This window comes from Eubalaena glacialis, chromosome 4, assembly GCF_028564815.1.
Source record: "Eubalaena glacialis isolate mEubGla1 chromosome 4, mEubGla1.1.hap2.+ XY, whole genome shotgun sequence".
In the NCBI taxonomy this organism is placed as follows: domain Eukaryota; kingdom Metazoa; phylum Chordata; class Mammalia; order Artiodactyla; family Balaenidae; genus Eubalaena; species Eubalaena glacialis.
This window is the reverse complement of record NC_083719.1, coordinates 155977262-155998141: the sequence shown is the minus strand read 5'-3', so window position 1 is coordinate 155998141 and position 20880 is coordinate 155977262. Positions and strand designations below refer to the sequence as shown.

Below are 20880 nucleotides of genomic sequence, written 5' to 3'. Positions count from 1 at the left end.
CCCGTGATAAGCCATAATGGAAAAGAATATGAAAAAGAATGTATATATGTGCAACTGAATCACTTTGCTGTACAGCAGAAATTAACACAACATTGTAAATCAACTATATTTCAATAAAATAAATTAAAAAAAGGAGATTCCACAAAACAACATTCATCATCACTCTACAAGTAGATATATTTATAGAAAAAGCAAGCAGACCCATACAAAAATGGCATTCTTCACATAGAACCTAACTACCACGCCAAATGAGTAGACATAGGGAATATGTATGCGTGGGGCAGGGGGGAAGGAAGCAGGGACTGTGCAGGAAGCTACAAATGTGGGAAAATGCATATTAGCTTAAATGTTTGTAGCATATTTGCTTAAATAAAAAAATACTTCTCAAAATATCACTATACATACTGAAAGTAAAAATGCAGTGCTGCCATTCTAAAAATGACATCTTATGGTATAAAAATACTGAACGTCTCATCTTCAAAATACAATTAAGCCCAAGCAGTTCTCTCTTATTTTAAAATAAATTTTAATTCAAGGATTGGATGAAATGAAGGTGTGGTCAGCACTGCTGGGTTGCAGATTTCAATATTCTTTGTTCCCTAGGATGATAATAGAAGACTACAGATGGTCAAAAGCAATTTAAGAGTTAAAACAAAAAAGAAAATGCTTTGAAGTGTCATTAAGTTAGGCTCAAAGTTGTGGTTAACTAATCACTTTAGCCTATCTGAACATCTTTTCACAGGAGGCAAAATTTTAAATCCATTCACTTTCTTTTGGGTTCCGGAGGCGTCCTATCTTAAAGACAAATCAGATATAAAATTCTCCTGGATTTCTGCAGAGATCACACTGTTGATTCTGCTACTTTTGATGTTGGTATCTGTCTACACCCACAGGGTGGATGGCAGTACAGTGTGTCATTAGACACAGGCCAGCCCTGAGCTGCCCGCTGTGTGTTCTGCGGGGGTGAGGGGGGGATGCGCCCTAGGGTGTGGGAGCCACGTCCTCCTACCAGAGCCACTAACAGCACGGATAACGTCTGAAAAGGCAGGCTGCAAAAAACCGTTACCTACATAGAAAGGGAGGAAAAGAAACACTACTGAAAAATATGCTCCCTAGGATTCCAAACCATATAAGCAATTTGTACGAATATACTTTTTTAACCAGGAGAGCATCACCAGCGAATCAAATGAACCCCAGAGAAGTGCAGAGGACAGTTCAATCTTCCAGTCTTACTTTACAGTGAGGGGAGCGTCTCCACTTCTGTTGGTGTAATTGACCACGGCATTGAAAGACTGGTTGATCCACTGCCAGAACAGCACTGCCGGCGTGGTCCTGAAACAGAGCGATCCATCACATACCCACCATCACTTGTGAACTAGCCGCCATGCAGAATGGACAATGTGAGCATCAGTAACCAGAGAGGAGATGGACTGGAGAAGGGAGAACGCTGGGTCCAGGACTGTGTGTTCTGGGTCAAAGGCCGAGGACCGGTGTGGCTGGGCAGATTTTTATCTTGTCTGATTCTCAGTTTCCTCATTCGTTAGATATGGATAGCAACAAACTCAGAGGGTTAGGGTGAGGATGGAGCTAACTTATTTAAATTTTATCTTAAATTTGTAAGGGAGCCCAGCAAAGAGTAGGCACTCAATTAATGTGATTAATGTCAGTTCCCTTCTCTTAAGGAAAAAAGCCATTTGTAGGCTATTTCTGGTCCCTCCTCACTACATGTATAAGCCTCTGTGTCTACACCTACACCTATACCTATACCTATATCATATGAATGGATTAAAAACAGAATCTGCTTAGAGGATCTTTCTATTTTCTTTCTCATTTTCTTTTGGGTCTAAGATTTAGGGAGAAATTCAACCTCCTTTTGGGCAAAAAGGAGAGTTCTATTCAACAGAGGGAAAAGGTAAAACAACCCCCTAGAGTTGAAACATTTATACAAAATGAAACTCCACATGAAATGACATTTATTTCGATAAAACCACTCACATAAAAAAATGTACTTTAAGCTTCTGGAATATAAAGCAAACAAACTGTCGTTACATTGCCAGAACTCACCTATAGAATGTCATCATACAACCTGTGATGGTCATGTTCATTGGAACCTGAGCTGACATCCTTCCTATCAAAATCATCTTTTCACCAGTGTCGGGATGAAAAGCTGAATCATAGATGTACTTTGCTCTCCATAACTCATTTTCTGTGAGACCCGGAGGAACAATTCCTTGCCTAGGAAAACAGCAACAAATAACATGGCAATTGTTCATTCCAAATATCTCACCAGTGCTCTAGAGACATGTAGCTAGAATGTTCTGGAGTTTATGTTTACCTAGAACATCTGTGTCTGGACGGAGTGACAAATTTAACTATTACAGAGTCAGGGCAATTCTAATAACACAAAAGGCAATAAACACTTAAAATGAGCATGTCAAACCCATAAACCTCAAATTGTCTGTAATTTGGAAAAACAAAAGCATCTTGTATAATAGGGAAGTATTCAACTTTGAAATATTTTTTGTTTTAAATGACATTTAAAAATGTACTTTGAACTCTGTAAATGCTAAGATATTTTTAACTCATTAGACAAAAGCTGTAGCAATCAAGAATGTGAATTCATTTTTAAACCTATAGTTTGAAAACCTAGATAAGAAAGGCTCACTATTTTTCCTCTTTATCAAAGAAACACATATTCATTGCAAGAAATTTAGAAAACACAGGAATTCATTAACACAATTAAAATCATTCAAGCCTTTCCCAACTTAGCACCACTGGCAAAATGCTTTGGTAAATGCCCTTTCAGGCTTTTATTGGATCTATTATACATGAAGTTTTTATTTAAAGGCATTGTATCAAATCACCTTTTTTATTCAATAATATTTTGTAAACATTTCTCTATAGCTTTAGATATTCTTCTATATCATCTGTACTGGGTTGAATAGTGTCCCCCCTAAAATTCTTGTCCACCTGGAACCTCAAAATGTGACCTTATTTATAAACAGGGTCTTTGCAGATGTAATTACATAATTAAGATGAGGTCATGCTGGATTGGCGGGGGCGGGGGGGAGCAAATCAAATGATTGATGCCTTTATACGACCAAGTGCAGCCACACAAAGAAGAAGGACATGTGATGACAGAGGCAGAGATTTGAGTGACGTAGTTACAAGCCTAGGGCCACCAGAAGCTGGAAGAGGAAAGGAGGGATTCTGCCCTAGAGCCGTCAGAGGGAGCAGGGCCCTGTCAACACCTTGATTTCAGACTTCTAGAGTCTGGAACTGTGAGAGAATAAATTTCTGTTGTATTAAGCCACTCAGTTTGTGGTAATGTGTTATGGCAGCCTTAGAAATTATACCAATCCCCTACTGTTGGACATTTTAATTGCTTTTAACCTTTTCCATTGGTAAGGGATAAGGAAGTAAATATCCTTATAAATAAAACTTTTCCCACATCCAAGATTATTTAGAAAGAAATGAGTACATTTGCTGAGACAAAAGCTATGTAAAATATTAAAACTGTAAATATATCTTTTATCCTTTTTCTCTACTTGAGTATGTCTTTTTTTTTTTTTATCCTCAGCAGCAGTAGCATCATTATTATTTAGGTAACCTGTTGTATTCTTTATACAATGTGGATAATTTTGTTTAGTTATGTTATCTGCCACCCTGAAAATTTTTATTATTATGCAGTCAGGTAGGAACAAATGAAGTTTCTGCCTAGAAAGGCGTGACCCACTTCAAGATTATAGGTATGTTCGCCTATATACTTCTTTGCATTTTCCTAATAGTTTTTTTTTTTTTTGGTCACAGTTTTAATCTATTTGAAATTTATCTTAAGATATGAATATGTGAAATTGCTTAATTTTAGATTCCAGTTGGCTGGTCTGCCCTTCCAATACCAAGATTTCAATGCTATATTTACCATCATGAACTTTTGTGAATGTTAGGCTTGATTTCTGGACTTTCTACAGTGTGCCCATCATCTACACCTCATGCTGCCAAACCCACCATTGTAACTGAGGGTCCATTTTAATATCTGGTAGAGCAATGGTCCTTCCCTCCACTACTCTTCTTCTGCTTTCTCAAAAGTGCCTTAGTTACACCCAGTAATTTGTTCTTCCAGATAACTCTTAGAATTATTTTGTTAATTTTATAGGGGATCACAATTGTATTTTGACCAAAACTATATTAATCTGAAGAGAACTGCTATCTCTACAGCAATAAGACTTTCTATCCAGGCCTACCACATATTTCTCCAGTTACTCAAAGGCATCTTTTAATGTCGCCCAGTGGTCTGTACTTGCCTCATACTTCTGGGTAAGTTAATTCCCAGGTATTTTATTTATTTATATATATTAAAAAAAATATATATATATATATTGTTCTTAGGAATGAAATTGAAAAATACTGTCTAATAGAAAACAAACTTATGGTTACCAAAGGGGAAAGCATCTCTTTTTGTTTTCTATGTTCCCATAACATTAAAAGAAATTAAATCTCTTTATTAAGGTATCATTTAAATATTGTAAAAGTCATTCATTTAAGTATACAATTTGTTGAGTTTTGAAAAATGTACACGGTGGTGTAACCACCTTCAGAATCATGGTATAGAATATTTTCATCTCCCCAAAAGTTCCCTCAGACCCCTTAGGAGTCATTCCCCCACTTCCTGGCAACCACAGATCTGCTTTCTACCACTACAGTATTGCCTCTTTGACAATTTCACATGAATGGAATCATACGAGTGAGTAGTACTATGTGTCTGGCTTCTTCAACTTTGCATAGTGCTTTCAGATGCATCTTTGTTGTATCAGTGACCGGTTAATTGCTGAGTGGTACTTCATTCAATGAATGAACCACAGGTATTTATCAATTCTCTTTTTAGCCATTCTAAACTGGTATTCTATAAAGTGGTATCTCATTGTGGTTTCTGTTTTGTTTTTTATTTTTAGACTTTCCAATGTATACTCTTTGATTTTCTTCCAGTTTTGTTGAGATATAGTTGACATACAGCACTGTCTAAGTTGAACGTATCCAGCATGATGACTTGACTTACATACATCATGAAAGGATCAGTACAATAGTTTAGTGAACATGTATCATCATCTCATACAGATACAAAATTAAAGACATAGAAAAAAATATTTTTTCCTGCTGATGAGAACTCAGACTTTACTCTCGTAACAACTTTCATATATAACGTACAGCAGTGTTAATTCTATTTATCCTGTTGTACATCACATCCCAAGTACTTATTTGTTTTATAACTGGAAGTTTATACCTTTTGACTGCCTTCAGCCAATTCCCCCTCTCCCAACCCCCGCCTCTGGTAACCACAAATCTGATCTCTTTTTCTATGAGTTTGTCTGTCTGTTTGTTTGTTTTTGAAGTATAATTGACCTACAACACTATGTTAGTTCCTGGTACACAACATAGTGATTCGGTACTTCTGTACATTTCAAAATTATCACCACGATAAGTCTAGTTACCATCTGTCATCTTACAAAGATATTAAAATTATAGTTATTGACATATCCCCACACTGTACTGTGGCTCATGTATACCTGTGACTCATTTATTTTGTAATTGGGAGTTTGTACCTCTTAATCTCCCTCACCAATTTCTCTCCTCCCCCCAACCCCTTTTCCTATGGCAACCACCTGTTTGTTCTCCGTATCTATGAGTTTTTGTTTTATGTTCATTTGTTTTATTTTTTAGATTCTACATATAAGTAAAATCATACAGTATTTGTCTTTCGCTGTCTGACTTATTTTCACTTAGCATAATACACCCAAGTCCATCTGTATTGCTGGAAATGACAAGATTTCATTCTTTTTTATGGCTGAGTAATAGATGTTTTACATATCTATATATACCACATCTTCTTATCCATTCATCTACTGATTGGCACTTACGTTGCTTCTATATCTTGGCTATTGTAAATAATGCTGTAATAAACACAGGGGTACATTTTTTAATTAGTGTTTAAGGGGTACTTTTTCTAATTAGTGTTTTTGTTTTCTTTGAATAAATACCCAGGAATGGAATTGCTGGATTGTAAGGTAGTTCTATTTTTAATTTTTAAAGAAACCTCCATACTATTTTCCATAGGTGGCTGCACCAATTTACATTCCCACTAAAAGGGCAGAAGGGTTCCCTTTTCTCCACATCCTCGCCAACAGTTGTTATTTGTTGTCTTTTTGATTCTGAGAGGTGTGAGGTGATATTTCATTGTGGTTTTAATTTGCATTTCCCTAGCAACTAATGATGCTCAGCATCTTTCCATATGCTTACTTGATATTTCTATATTTTCTTTGGTTTAGTGTCATCAGCCTATTCAAATCTTTTGACCATTTAAACAAATTGGGTTGGAATGAAAAGAATTCTTTATCTCTTCTGGACATAAGTCCTTTATGAGCTACACGTTTTGCAAATATTTTCTTCCAGTCTGTGAACTGCATTTTTGTTTTCTAAACAGTGTCTTATGAAGTGGGGAGACATATCTTTTCCCTTATTGTTCATGCTTATGTCTTATCTAAGAAACCTTTGCCTATCCCAAAGTCATACAGATTTTATCTTGTTTTCTTCTAGAAGTTTTACAGTGTTAGCTTGTATATTTAGGTCTATCATCCATTTCAAGTTATGTTTATGATTTTGTTTAAAGATTAATACTCTTTTTTTAATGTGGAAATCCATTTTTCCAGAACCACTCATTGAACAGAATATTCTTTCTCTATTGAATTATCCTGACATCTTTACTTAAAAATCAATTGACTATATATGTTTGAGTCTATTTCAGGATTCTCTATACTGTTCCACTGATCTATGTATCTATACTGTTTTGATTACTTGAGCTTTACAGTAAGTCTTGAAATCAGGCATTTAATATTTTTGTTGCTACTGAAAATATGATTTTTAAAATTTCAATTTCCAGTTGTTAATTGTTACTATACAGAAACCCAATTGATTTTTGTATATTGATCTTATATCTTGTGACTGTGCTAAACACATTCTATTTGCATTTTTGGTAGATTCTTTCTATATAGATGATCATGTTTTCTGTGAATGAAGAGAGTTTTAGTTCCTTTCCTATCTGTACATCTTTTATTTTTGTTGCTCTTTTTTTCTTATTGGACTAGCTATGCTAGTCCAATGCTGAATAAAAGTAGTGAAAGCTGAACTCCCTGCCTTGTTCCTGATCTCAGGGGGAAAGTTTTCATTCTTTCATCATTAAGTTTGGTGTTAGTTATAGGCTTTACTTAGATGTACTTTATTCCTTCTATTCCTAGTTTGCTGGGAGTTTTATCATGAAGGGATGTTGGATTTTGTCTGCTTTTTCTGCACCTTTTGAGAAGACTGTATGTTTTTCTGTCATAGTCTACTGATACAGTGATTTCCAAATGTTAAAATGAACTTGCAGTCTTGTGATGAACCATATTTGGGTTCTGCTTATTTTGGGTATTATCCCTTTTAAAGATGGCTAGATTTAAGTTGTAAATTTTGTTGAGGATTTTTTTGTGTCTATGTTTATGAGGGATATTGGTCTGTAATTTTTGTCTTGTAATCCCTTTGGTTTTGCTATCAGTGGCCTCATAAAATGGATGAAGAAGTCTTTCCCCCTCTTCTATTTTCTGAGAGAGTTTGTGATGGAATTGATATAGTTTCTTTCTGTGAAGAAATAATTTCTTTCACCTGTGATGCTAATTGGCCTTGGAGATTTTTGTGGGAAAGTTTTATTTTTATTTATCTATTTTGCCATCTTGCTCTTTGTTTTCTGTTTGCCTCATCTCTTCCTTGTTCCTTTTTTTTCTCTTTCCTTGCCTTATTTTGGACTAAGTCAATTTTGGTAATTTATATATTCATAGAAGGCTAGACATTTCACTAATATTTCTAAAATTTTTAGCAAAGAGCTACATAGTGGGCTTCATTTTTTAAAAAATGTATTTATTCAACTTATTTATATTTGGCTGCATTGGGTCTTCGTTGCTGCGCACGGGCTTTCTCTAGTTGTGGTGAGCGGGGGCTACTCTTTGTTGCGGTGCGCGGGCTTCTTATTGCGGTGGCTTCTCTTGTTGCAGAGCATGGGCTCTAGGCGCACAGGTTTCAGTAGTTGTGGCTCATGGGCTCTAGAGCGCAGGCTCAGTAGCTGTGGCGCACAGGCTTAGCTGCTCTGTGGCATGTGGGATCTTCCCGGACCAGGGCTCGAACCCATGTCCCCTGCACTGGCAGGAGGATTCTTAACCACTGCGCCACCAGGGAAGCCCCTTCATTTTTATATTTCTATTTCTCACAGGCAACTTTCTTATCCTCTTGTTACATATTTTGAGTTTTATTTATTTATTTTATATTGATTAGATGTGCCAGAGGCTTATCTTTCTCTGGGCTTATCAGAGAACCAGTTTTTCATGTGTTTTTCAATTCTGTTAATTTCTGACCTTAGAAAAATGACCTGCTCTCTGTTTTCTTTGAAAAACAGTCTATATAGTGGTTAACAGCATGAACTCTGGAGTCAGACTGTCTGAGTTGCTATGCTGGCTCTGCCACTTAACAGTGGCAGGACTCTGACTTTTCTGCCTTAGTTCTTTCATCTGAAAAATGGGCATAACGAAAGCACCTACCTTCAAGGGCTGTTGAGGCTTAAATGAATGCACATGAAGTGATTCAGGCAGTATCATTACACAGCATGTGCTATTGATATTTTCCTTTTATTATTTTGTGCTGTTCTTTAATTTCTTAAGCTGAAGTCTCAGTTCATTTGTTGTAAGCCTTTAACGTTTAATCAGAGAGACATGTAAAACTGTAAACTTCCACTCAGAGTACAATTTTGGCACAATCCCTTAAGTTTTCATATCAATTTTCTCATTATTTTTACTTTGTAATTTACTTTTGGTTTTTCTTTTCGTACAGTTAAAGGAAAGTACTGAACAATTCTGACGTGATTAATCAAGTTCTGTATGTATTTCTACAGTCTTTTCTTTGTATATTTTGATGTAACATTAACTAGTTCATGAATACCAAACATGGTTATTTTATAAATATCAAATTTTTCTGATCTATTCGCCCTGAATTGAATTTTCTCTGATTTTCATACAGCTTCCTTTTTATTTGCAGTTACCTTCACCCTGCTTTGTAATGTTAGCCATTTTTATTACCTCCCTTTGGATTCATACTAAAATAGTACGTTGGTATCCCATGAGGACTATAGATTATTGGTATTCATATTCCTTGAAGGTACACTGTACATGATACTTCCTTGACTCCAACTAACCCTTTGAGCTATTCTCCTCTGAGAGTTCACAGCTAATTTGTCTCTTAGTGGGTAGGGGGAGAATTCTGGGGTATTTCTTATCCATTAATTCACCAATTGGTTTTACTGATGAATATATAAAGATATAGATATAGGTATATAGATATAGATATATAATGAATATAAAAGCAGACATGATAAAAGCAGCATTACCCCTAATCCCCAGTGGAGCAATTTATGACACAGACTTTAAGGATTTTATATTCCTTAAAAGGTGAAGAGAAAAGAAGGTGAGGTGCTCAGTGATTCTTGGAGGAAGGCATTGTATTTTTCCATGCACAGTGACCTCATACAGAGATTAGTCATGTAGCTAGCAACCCTCATGCATTCTAATTGGGATGCCATGTCACTGTTGAGCTTTTAAAGTGTTTTTACACAATTTTAAAGTCTCTGATTTTAATAGAGGGTTTTAATCCCTTTTACACATACTGTTATTACTAAGCTGTCTGGCCTCCTCCATCTTGTTTTACGTTATTTTAAAAGCTTCTATGACAGTTTTTTGGTTTTACCTTTAGTTACACTTATTACACTGTCTTTGTTTTTATGCCTTTGGGGTTTTAGAAGATATATATTAAGATTTAACTTGACTAGTGGTTACCATTAAGATTCTCAAAACCATTCTACAATACATTTCTCTAACATGGTAAAGCACCAAACCATACACACTTTTGAGTCCACCTCCTATTTAAGATAAATATTTGGTATACTTTTAATTCCTCCTCTTCTTGGTTTTTCTTTTATTAAAAAAATTTTTTTTTGATACTACAATCTAGGGCTTTAGATTCAGATAGCTATTACTATTTTTTACAAAACACTTAAAATTTCTTTTTGCCTATACAATGCTTTATAACTAGAAATGCAACAACTATTTCTATTTTTACAGTTTCGACATTCGGCACTAGTCTATTTATATTACAGCTTTCTTACTTTTTTTTTTACTGTAATACAATATATAATATAAAGTTTACCATCTCAACCATTTTTAACTGTACAGTTTTGTGGTACTAAGCATATTCATGTAACTGTCTAACTATTGCCATCATCCATCTATCTCCAGAATGTTTTCATCATCCCCAACTGAGACTGTATTCATTAAACAATAACTCCTGATTCCCCGGCCCCCTAGGCCCTGGCAACCACCATTCTATTTTCCGTCTCTATGAATTTGGCTACTCCAGGCACATTATATAAGTAGTATTGTACAATAATTTGTCCTCTTGTGACTGGCTTATTTCACTTAGCATAATGTCTTCAAGGTTAATCCACGTTGTAGCACGTGTTAGGATTTCCTTCATTTTTAAGGCTGAATAGTATTCTATTGTGTGAATATACCACGTTTTATTTTTCCATTCATCCATCCATGGACACTTGGGTTGCTTCCACCTTTGGCTATCATGAGTAATGCCACTATGAACACGAGTGTGCAAATAACTGTTCAAGACCCTGCTTCCAATTCTTTTGGGTATATACTCAGAAGCAGAATGGCTGGATCATATGGTAATTCCATTTTGAATTGTTTGAGGAATCACAACATACTATGGATTTCTTATTTTTGAACTCAATTTTGCTTCATCTCCTGACCTCTCAAGAAGGATTTATGAGGAGTTTATTTTTGATGTTGTTATGTATTTTTCTGTTGCCTCTGTAAACAGAGACACTCTGGTATAAAATTCCTGGGTTACATGCTTTCTCCTGGAAACTCGGCATACATTCCTTTACTGTCCTCTGGCGCTCAGTGCATAGATAAGAAGATTGAGACTTCTCTGTCATTTGTTCTTTTTTAATAACTTTTTTTCCCTGTTCGAATGCTTATGAAATTTTTAAAAGTTGCTTTGTAGAAAAAAGAAAAAAAATCTCCATATGTGGGTCTCTTTGCCTGAAACAGGGTGAGCCTAATTTGTGGATGTTTGTCCTCACTACAGGAAAATTCTTTTATCTACTTACTATGACTTCTTTAGCATTTTTCTAGTTTCTCCTTGAGAAGCATTAGTAAATTATATCTTCACTCTCCATCCTCTAGTCCCCTGAAATATAATCCTTTTCACACTCTCTCCTTTTCATCTATATCAGGAGTTGACAAACTACAGCCCACGCCTATTTCTGAATGGCTGGTGCACTAAGAATGGTTTTTCCATTTTTAAAGGGTGGTGAACAAGCAAAACAACACAGAATGAGACTGTAAGGTCTGCACAGCTGAAAATATTTACCATCTGGCCCTTTGCAGAAAAAGTGTGCCGACCTCAGATCTTCATCCTTGGAGAGTGACTCAGGTTTATCCCCAGCATCTCTGTTTCCACTTTTTCTCGGTACCATTGATGTCATTACTTCTCTACCACTGCCTCCAGTGAAGATTTTAATTTTGCTCTTACAAGTTTAGGGGCTTTGCAATCTCTTTTATGGCTTCTTTTCAAGTCCTCTAGCTGTCTTTACATGTCCACCTTTCCTCTTTTTATGGCTTTTGTTCCAGAATCATGGAACATTTACTTGCCGGAATTCTGAAACGCGCTTCTGCTGTCTTCCTCTGCCTCGTTCCTCAGGACTTGCTCACAGGGCTCCGTGACGCTCTGCTCCTCAGGGAGCCCTCTTTCTGCACGGCTGTGCATGCTAAGACCTGGCCAGACTCAGTGTTTGGTAACAAAGTTTATAGACCGCCCTTGGTGGCCTCGCTGACTGCCCATGTGACAGTCAAATACGTACCTTGCATGGATTATTCTTGGCATATTTAGGCTCATAGCTCCCACTAATCCAATTCTCAGCTTCTGGCTGACTTTCCCTGAGAGCAGGAGTCAGCAAACTACTGTCTGTGGCCTGCATGGCTGGCTAGCTAAGAGTGATTTTTACATGTTTTAAAGGATTGTAAAACAACCAACCAAACAAAAAGCCCTAGAAAACAAACAAACAAGCAAACAAACCCCCAAGACACTAAGAAGAATAGGCAGAACATGCAGAATAAGAGGGAAATCCTCTGTGGTCTACGAAGGCTGAAATAGTTCTTATATGGTCTTGTATCAAGAAAGCTGCATGTCCATCAACAGATGAATGGCTAAAGAAGATGTGGCACACACACACACACACACACACACACACACACACACACACTGGAATACTACTCAGCCATAAAAAAGAACGAAATTCTGCCATTTGCAGCAACATGGATGGACTTGGAGGGCATTATGCTAAGTGAAATAAGTCAGACAAAGAAAGACAAATACTGTATGATATCACTTATATGTGGAACATATACATACATATACAGCAAACTAGTAAATGTAACAAAAAAGACGCAGGCTCACAGATATAGAGAACAAACTAGCGGTTATAGTGTGGCGGGGCAACATAGGGGTGGGGGAGTGGGAGGTACAAACTACTGGATGTAAGATAGGCTCAAGGATGTATTGTACAACACGGGGAATATAGCCAATATTTTGTAGTCACTGTAAACGGAGCATAACCTTTAAAAATTGTATTAAAAGATTAAATACATTTAAAAAAGAAAGGAGGTTGTGACCATTGCCTTAGAGCATGTCTCTTCTCTCACCTCATGCCTGGCTCTTTGAACTGATGGAGTCCATCCCAAACCTACAAACTGTGCCACCAGCATCCTTCCCATATGAGCTACTATACGTGGGGTTTATTCACTGGGGCTTAATCTGAGAAGACGCGAACAACCTACCCTAATTCTTGACAACTTGCTTTTTGTAAGATGTAGTCTCTCCATCTGGAGACAGAAGGCTGTGGATGCAGGTGCGGTTGTACTGGCGAGCAGAAGGCAGGTCTCTAGAAAGGGGACCTCATGGATTGGCACCTATGAGTCGGAGGGATGGCTGGCTTATTTTCAGGTTACTACGAACCCTGGATATCTGTGTTAAGGGTCAACAATGGGGAATGAAACACGTCTTCCTATTTCTTACATTTTTTTTTTTTTTTTAAAAAGGATTCAGTTGCAAAAAAAATTGTTGAAAAATCACTAAGGGAAGGTTTAAAGACAATAGGCTAACATGATGATCTATTAATATATTAAGCCCCAAAGCATACTTGTTAATGTTACCTGTAATCATGCACTACTTTCCTTGCATCCTCTAGTTGTTCGTTGGTTAACAGAATATTCCTGGGATCAGTTACAGTGAAGAAATGATTGGCTCGTCCAATGAAAGTGCTTTGATCCCATCGAGGTTCCTTGATGTTAATGTTTGGTGGAAGTTCTCCAGACATTGTCCTAGACTGTAGAGGGTCAAAAGGACAGGCCTAGTTAAGACTTACAAAGTCACTACACATTTAGAAACTTTGTAGTCACACTAATCTTCAAATAAAGAGTTATGTACATTCCTATTTATGAAAATAATTTTGCTATAAATGGCAGAAAGGCTATTTAAATCCAAAGCTAAATTTGTCTGTAAATCTCAATTTATCTTAACCAAATTTCAATAATTTCCCACATAGTTCTTTTTATAAGGACATAGTATTTCATCATCCCTTACTTTGGAAATCTATTCTTCAGAAAAAAAAAAAAATATAAAAAGTTAAAAATAACATCAAAAATAATAGGGTCTGAAGTCTGAAACACTTTTTCTGGATGAAAGAACCAACGTCAAACTACTGCGGCATTCTGGTTTACTAAATTTGTTTTTCCTACAAGTAGAAGTGACTAATTATGCAAAAAGGCTTACATGCTAAAAATTCTACAATCAAAAAAAGATTCAGATTCATTCAGCCTTATTCAGCATATAAACCACCAATCAAAAATGAAAAATTATTCTCCTCAATCTAACAGAGTCATAGTGGGAAAAACATATTTTGACAACCCCATAAATAGTAATAACATAGAGCATATAATTTTCCTCATAAAATACTTATTTTCTGGCTAAGAACCATTACTTTTTTCTAAAGTTAACTAGTTTCTTTCGCTGAGTAATATATGCTTATTTTTAGAGCTGCTTTGTATTGCTGTAATACATGCTTATTGTAGTATTTTGAATAATATAAGCTTATTGTAGAAAATAAAGAATAAAGAAACAAAATCTGCTATAATTTAGCCATGCTGAAATAACCATTGTTGATGTTTTGATATATTTCCTTGCAGACATTTTCTATACATATTATCCTCTAACTAAAAAAATGAAGTTGATATCATACTCTATATTTTAATATCCTGATTGTTTCCTGCTGTACTTATTTCACGAGCACTCCCTATGGCACTAAATATTCATTTCAGGTATTTAGCAACACCTTCAACCTTTATGTTATTTTCAGTTTTTCACCATGAAAAATAATGCTGTATCCTTGTCTATTAATTTTTTTCCTCATAACTGGTGACTTCCTTCAACTAGATCTCTCTATGTGATATTAGCAGGTCAAAGGATCTTATCACTAAGGCTTCAAACCATTGCTTTCTCATACCTCTTCCCTCTTTCTATATTTCTAATATTGGTTCTTATAGTAGCTTTCTTTTCCAGGTATTTTTCATTAAGTTATTTTTCAGTGCTTCACTAGATCATAGGTCTGTTAAGATGTCAGGTGCAGATGCCTGTCATTTGAACTTTATCAGAATCTCAAATTAACACATTTCACGGCCCACTGGATCGAAATCAAGCATGTTAGGCCCAGAGATGTGAGGAATCTAGTATATGTAAAACAGCTGGTCAGTGAGAGTAAGAAAGTAAAAATCAGCCCCATTATTCATAAAGCAGGCTGGGATGACAAACAGAGATAAAGTCAGCTGCAAAGCTGACAGGAAACCATATTTCTCCCAAGGTCACACTGAAGCTAAAAGGTGTCATAACAACCCCCTTTTTTGGGTGACCACTGCTTTCTTATCTCATTGAGAAACCTTGTTCTCCACAATCACAGACTGTCAGAAACTTTGCTGTTTGAAATCATACTAGGAAGAATGAATCATCCCACTTTTGACACAGAAAAGGAGCCTGGATTTCCAGCCCAGATGCAGAGTTTCTGATTAGGGAGTTTCTGGACACAACATTCCATGTCTTTTTTCTTTTTTTAAAAAATTAATTTATTATTATTATTTTTTTGGCTGCGTTGGGTTTTCATTGCTGCACGTGGGCTTTCTCTAGTTGTGACGAGCGGGGGCTACTCTTCCTTGTGGTGCGTGGGCTTCTCATTGCGGTGGCTTCTCTTTGTTGCGGAGCACGGGTTCTACGTGCATGGGCTTCAGTAGTTGTGGCAGGCAGGCTCAGCAGTTGTGCCTTGCGGGCTCTAGAGCACAGGCTCAGTAGTTGTGGCGCACAGACTTAGTTGCTCCACAGCATGTGGGATCTTCCCGGACCAGGGCTTGAACTTGTGTCCCCTGCATTGGCAGGAGGATTCTTAACCACTGCGCCACCAGGGAAGTCCCTTCCGTGTCTTTCTTAACTCTGTAGTTTCCAAGGAAACTTTGTAGTTTCCAGGTCATAGGCTACTTCACAGTTCAGATCTTTACACCCAGCCCTGCTTTGAGCCAATCAAAATATTGCTTCATTAAACTTCCCTAAGCTCCACCATTCTCCAAGGTGCTCTGAAAGACCTATCTTTTCCTTTGTTGGTGAGACACTCCCAGTTCCTCCAGTGTGTGGTTTCCCTCATTGAAATACACATGACTTTGTTTAACTAAGGTTTGTCCCTGCTGGTTTTCAGCCAGCTGGGTTATGATAAGAGAAGTGTCTGAATTTCAAATAAGGACACCTCTGAGTCACGAACGTCAAGTCCAGGGATGTAAGGATATAATGCACTTCAAAGAGCTGTGTCACTGTATGAAGAAATGTCCCAATTTTGAATAAGAATGTATCAAATGTATTATTTATAAAAACATACAAAAAGTAAAACAAAAACTAATTCCCATCCAGGAGAACAGTTTTCAGACTTGTGTGCAGGGACCTAGGGCTCTGCTGAGGCATGTTAGTGACCTGCAGGGAGTGGAGGGGATTCAAGCAGGTGGGTTCTGAGCCCCTGAGTTTATAGTCAACTAGAGCAGGTCTGCTTTCATCTGCTCTCTACATCTGGGTTTTATGGCAATGATCATTTAAAGGGAGGGTTCTAATGCTTGGCAGGGGGAAGAAAAAGCAAAAAAGAAAAAAGTTGAAAATCACTATAGGAGAGGACAATCTGAAGATCTATGAGACGATTCATAAAGGTCCAGAAGGTTTCAAGCTTTTTTTTTACTCCAGCTTCCTAAGTCAGCCCTGGCATCCATTTGATTAGTGCCTCTTCAACTATGTGCGGTGAAGGACCTGCTTTGGTTGTTCTAATTTCCAGTCCCATCATGAACCAATACTTTTGTAAACTATATTAAAAATAAATTTTGAAAAAATGAAATAAAAAAGTGGGACACATATAAAAGCCCCCATTTTTTATTATTAGGTTCAGCAGATATACTAGAACTCTATCATATTGTTATGAAATTTCCTAAATGCTTACCCCCAATTTCTGTATTTTCCCCAATATGAGGACACTGGCCTCGTCCAAGGGTCATAATTTGAATTTACACTTAGGCGTATAGATCACAATTTGTTTCTATACTTAAACGTCACCAAATAAATGCTACATATGATCATGTAACTAGAAAAGACAGATAATCTGGTCTAACTCACTTCTGTTTTTGAATGGACCACTAGAAGGTATAATTCCTACCCTCTAGTAGATCACAGATTAAATACAGAACAGATGAAATTCTGACCAGGACAAAACTTTTAGCTTTGTTTTTTCTTTAAGGTCTAGAAAGTGCTCCTACCTTTAGTGTTCACTGACTGGGCACCCACCATGTGACAGATTCTTGGGCTAAATCAGTGAACAAAAGACAAAAATTCCTGCCTTGGTGGAGCTGATGTTGGGTGTTGGCAATGGAAGGGTAGACAGACAATAAACAAGGTAAGCCAAGTATCCACTATATTAGAAGGGAATGAATGGTTTGGGGAAGAATCACAATGGGAAGCATCATGAGGACAGACTGCATTTTTAAACAGGGCAGTAGGGGTAGGCCTCATTGAGAAAATAACAATGGAGCAAGATCAAAAAGAAGTGAGGAACTGAATCATGTGCGTATCCAGGGGAACAGCATTCCAGGGAGAAGGAACAGACATTGCAAAGGCCCCAAAGCAGGTGTCTTCAAAGAACAGCAAGAAGGCATGCAACTGGGGTGGAGAGAGGAAGAGGGAGGGAGACAGGAGATGAGGGGTCAGAGAGGTATGGGGAGGGGTTTAGTTGGAATCACACTGTTTGGCGCCTCGTGGCCACCGTGAGGCCTTTGCATTTTACCCTGAGGGAAATGGGAGTCATTGGTGGGTTCCAATCAGAGGACTAAAATGATCTGACTTACAACTGGAAAGGATCTCTCTGGCTGCTGTGTGGAGAATGCAGTGGGGCTATAAGAGTGGATGCAGGAAGAGCAATTGTAAAGCTCCTGCAGGCATCCAGGAGAGGGCTGATGGTGGCACAGGTGGTAGCAAGGAGGGGCAAGAAGTGCTGACGTTCTGGATATTTTGTTGATGGAGCCAACAGGATTTCCTGAAATCTTGGATGTGGGGTGTGAGAGAAAGAAAAGGCATGACTCCTAAGATGTTTGACTGGAGGAGGAGCCGGTGTCAGGGATCAAACAGCAAGTTCAGGTTTGGATGGATGGAGTTTGTGATGCCTAGGGGACTTCCAAGTGGACATGTCCAGGAGGCAGTTGCATACAAGAGTCCAGAGTTCAGAGGAGACATTTAGTCTGCAGATCTTCATCTGTGAGCAGAGACGACTGAAACTCATGCAGTGGGAGAGCAACAGGCACGTGAATGTAAACAGAGAAGAGATCCAAGGCCTCCAATGTTAAGAGGTCAGGAAAGACTAAGTTATAGCAAAGGAGGCTGAGAAAGAGTGACCAGTGGGTAGGAACTCAGCAGAGTGTGGTGTCCTGGAGGACAGGTGAAGTGAGTCTATTGGTAGTCCCATCGGCCAAAAGGAAGAACACCTTGGTAGTTGGTTACTCCCATCTTGGGCTAGTGAAGAGGGGGATACAACTCCTGAAGGGCCATCTAGGGAATGGGAACACTGCAAAGATGGTTATCTTGGCAAATTCTAAAAATTCTTAGCAATGGTGATGGCAAGTAGGGAGTGAATGCACAGCACATTAAATGCCCCCTCTTCGGGGCACTGTTTATTCCTGCAAAGTCACCGGCACAGACTGGTGGTTCCTAACCAACAGAATGCATTGAAATCACCTGGAGAGCTTCTGAAAAAGACAAATACTATTCCCCTTCTAGAGATTCAGACCTAGGAGGTCTTACATAAGGCTGGGCATGTGATTCTGCAGGCGCTCTGGGTCTGGAGCTCCAGCTCTCTGGGCACCAGGCTGTGACTCTACATGAAGCTGGGAGCTGTTTCCTTCCCTGCATCTTTCTCTGTACTGCCTATGCCTTCCCCCAGGCCAGAGCAATCTGCAGTGCTTCCCAGTGGATATCTGATACTGATTTTTTCTCGTAAAATTGAGTACCAAGCAATCTATCTTCCTTTTAAAGTATAATTCTCACTGTTTCCCCTTCACACTTAATACATATAACAATAGCACGAACAAAAAATTAAAATGTAGCTTTCACAGAATTCTAGTTCTTAATAACAAACCATCTCCAATTTGTTAAATATAGGGCAAACTTTAGGTCAAGCTGTTGAAAAAGAAAACATGATCTGGTTTTACAACATGGTGCTTCATAAAATAAAAATGTTCTACTGCATAAGAGCTGGAGAGGATCTTAAAAATAATCCACCCAATGCTCTCATCATATAGGAAACAGAGGCACAGAGGGGGAAATAACTTGTCCAGGGCGTGCTCCTGGTGCTGGTGGCAGAAGGCAGTGGGCGAGGATGCAAAGCCAGCCTGGACTCCTGAGCACTGGTGAGCCAGTTCACTCTTTCTACTCTATTACTCGCTTTTAGCTATTCCCCTCCGCCCCCGCCAAAGTACAGCAATTAATGTCTGCACAGAATTGGTATCTTTGAAGCCCTCCTTTTTTCCTTTAAATAAAAACAGCTCTACTCACACCACGAAGCTCTGTGCTACGCTAACCCTTTGGTGCCTCCATAGTATATGTGAGAAGAATGCTGTGGAGGCCTCACAAAGTCTCTTTTTTGTTTTTAATGGAAGTACAGTTGATTTACAATGTTGCGTTAGTTTCTGGTGTAAAGCAAAGTGATTCAGATATATATATACATACTTATGTATGTATGTATGTGTGTATGTGTGTGTGTGTGTATGTGTGTCTGTATTCTTTTTCAGATTCTTTTCCATTATAGGTTATTATAAGATATTGAATACAGTTCCCTGTGCTATACAGTAGGATCTTGTTATTTATCTATTTTATATAGAGTAGTGTGTACAAAGTCGCTTCTTAAAAAGGCAAAGAAACAGGAGACAGATGGGGAAAGGAAACCCCACATTTTCGGAGTTTCTATTACATACAAGGAACTGGGCTGGATGCTTGCCTAAGAGTGCAAGCCCCTACTATGTGCCAGTGGCAGAACAGTCTATGTCAGTTTTCACAACGCTGTGCTTTACGCATACTATGCACATTTCACAGAAGAGGAAAGTAAGATTCTGAGATGTCACTCACAGCTACCCCCTTATCTCCCCGGCAAGGGAGGAAGCAGGCTTATCATCAGACTGCAGGCCAAGCCCACCAACACCCCAACACTGAACGCTCATACTGATCCACTTCGTATAGACTTGGGGTAGGCAGAATCGTGCCCGCCCAAAGATGTCCACCTCCCAACCGCCACAGACTCTGAATAGATTACCTTACGCGGCAAAGGGGGTTGCTCGTATGATTAAGTTAAGGCTCTTGAGACTAGGAAACCACCTTGGATTATTTAGGGGGGCCTGATAATCACAAGGGTCCTTATAAGAGAAAGAGGTGGCAGGAGAGGCAGAGTCAGAGAAGTAGATGTGACAAGGGACAAGCAGAGCTTGGAGTGATGCAGGGCCACGAGCCAAGGCAGGTGCACAGCTTCTGGAAGCTGGAAACAGCAGGGAAACAGATTCTCCCTTGGAGCCTCCAGAAGCAATACAGAACCACTGTAGGCTTCTGACTTCAGAACAGTAAGCTAACACATAGTTGTTTTGTTTTAAGGTACATTTGTGGTAATATGCTAAATAGCAATAGGCTACTAATTCAGCACTCTTTTCCCCTACTTAAAAGGATTTTATTTTGTAAATAAGTTCATTTAGAAAACAAACTTACGGTTACCAAAGGGGAAAGGGGGGGGGGCGGGGGAGGGATAAATTAGGAATTTGGGAGTAACATATATACACTACTATATATAAAATAAACAACAAGGACCTACACCTATAGTTCCCTGTGTGTATAGCACAGGGAACTATACTTGGAATTTTGTAATAACCTATATGGGAAAAGAATCTGAAAAAGAACATATATATATATATATATATATATATATATATCTGAATCACTTTACTGTACACCTGAAACTAACACAACATTGTAAATCAACTAAACTTCAATAAGAATAAATAAATAAAAATTTTTAAAAAGGATTTTAGTATAACTCTATACTGGCATAAGAAATACCAACTAGACTTGAGAGCCTGT

The 20880-nt window shown here is 38.0% G+C and overlaps 1 protein-coding gene across 3 annotated transcripts in view; it reads right to left on the bottom strand.

Annotated features, from left to right (window-relative positions):
• Window positions 1-20880, bottom strand: part of SFXN1 (sideroflexin 1) — a 45180-nt gene that overhangs the window by 16721 nt on the left and 7579 nt on the right. For all 3 annotated transcript variants that reach the window (XM_061189941.1, XM_061189942.1, XM_061189940.1), the window contains exons 2-4: window positions 13356-13528; window positions 2065-2235; window positions 1234-1332 (exon numbers count right to left, since the gene is read on the bottom strand). In XM_061189941.1, the coding sequence (XP_061045924.1) occupies window positions 1234-1332; window positions 2065-2235; window positions 13356-13519 (434 nt within the window). In that variant the 5' untranslated portion in view covers window positions 13520-13528. The remainder of the gene's footprint in view (window positions 1-1233; window positions 1333-2064; window positions 2236-13355; window positions 13529-20880) is intronic.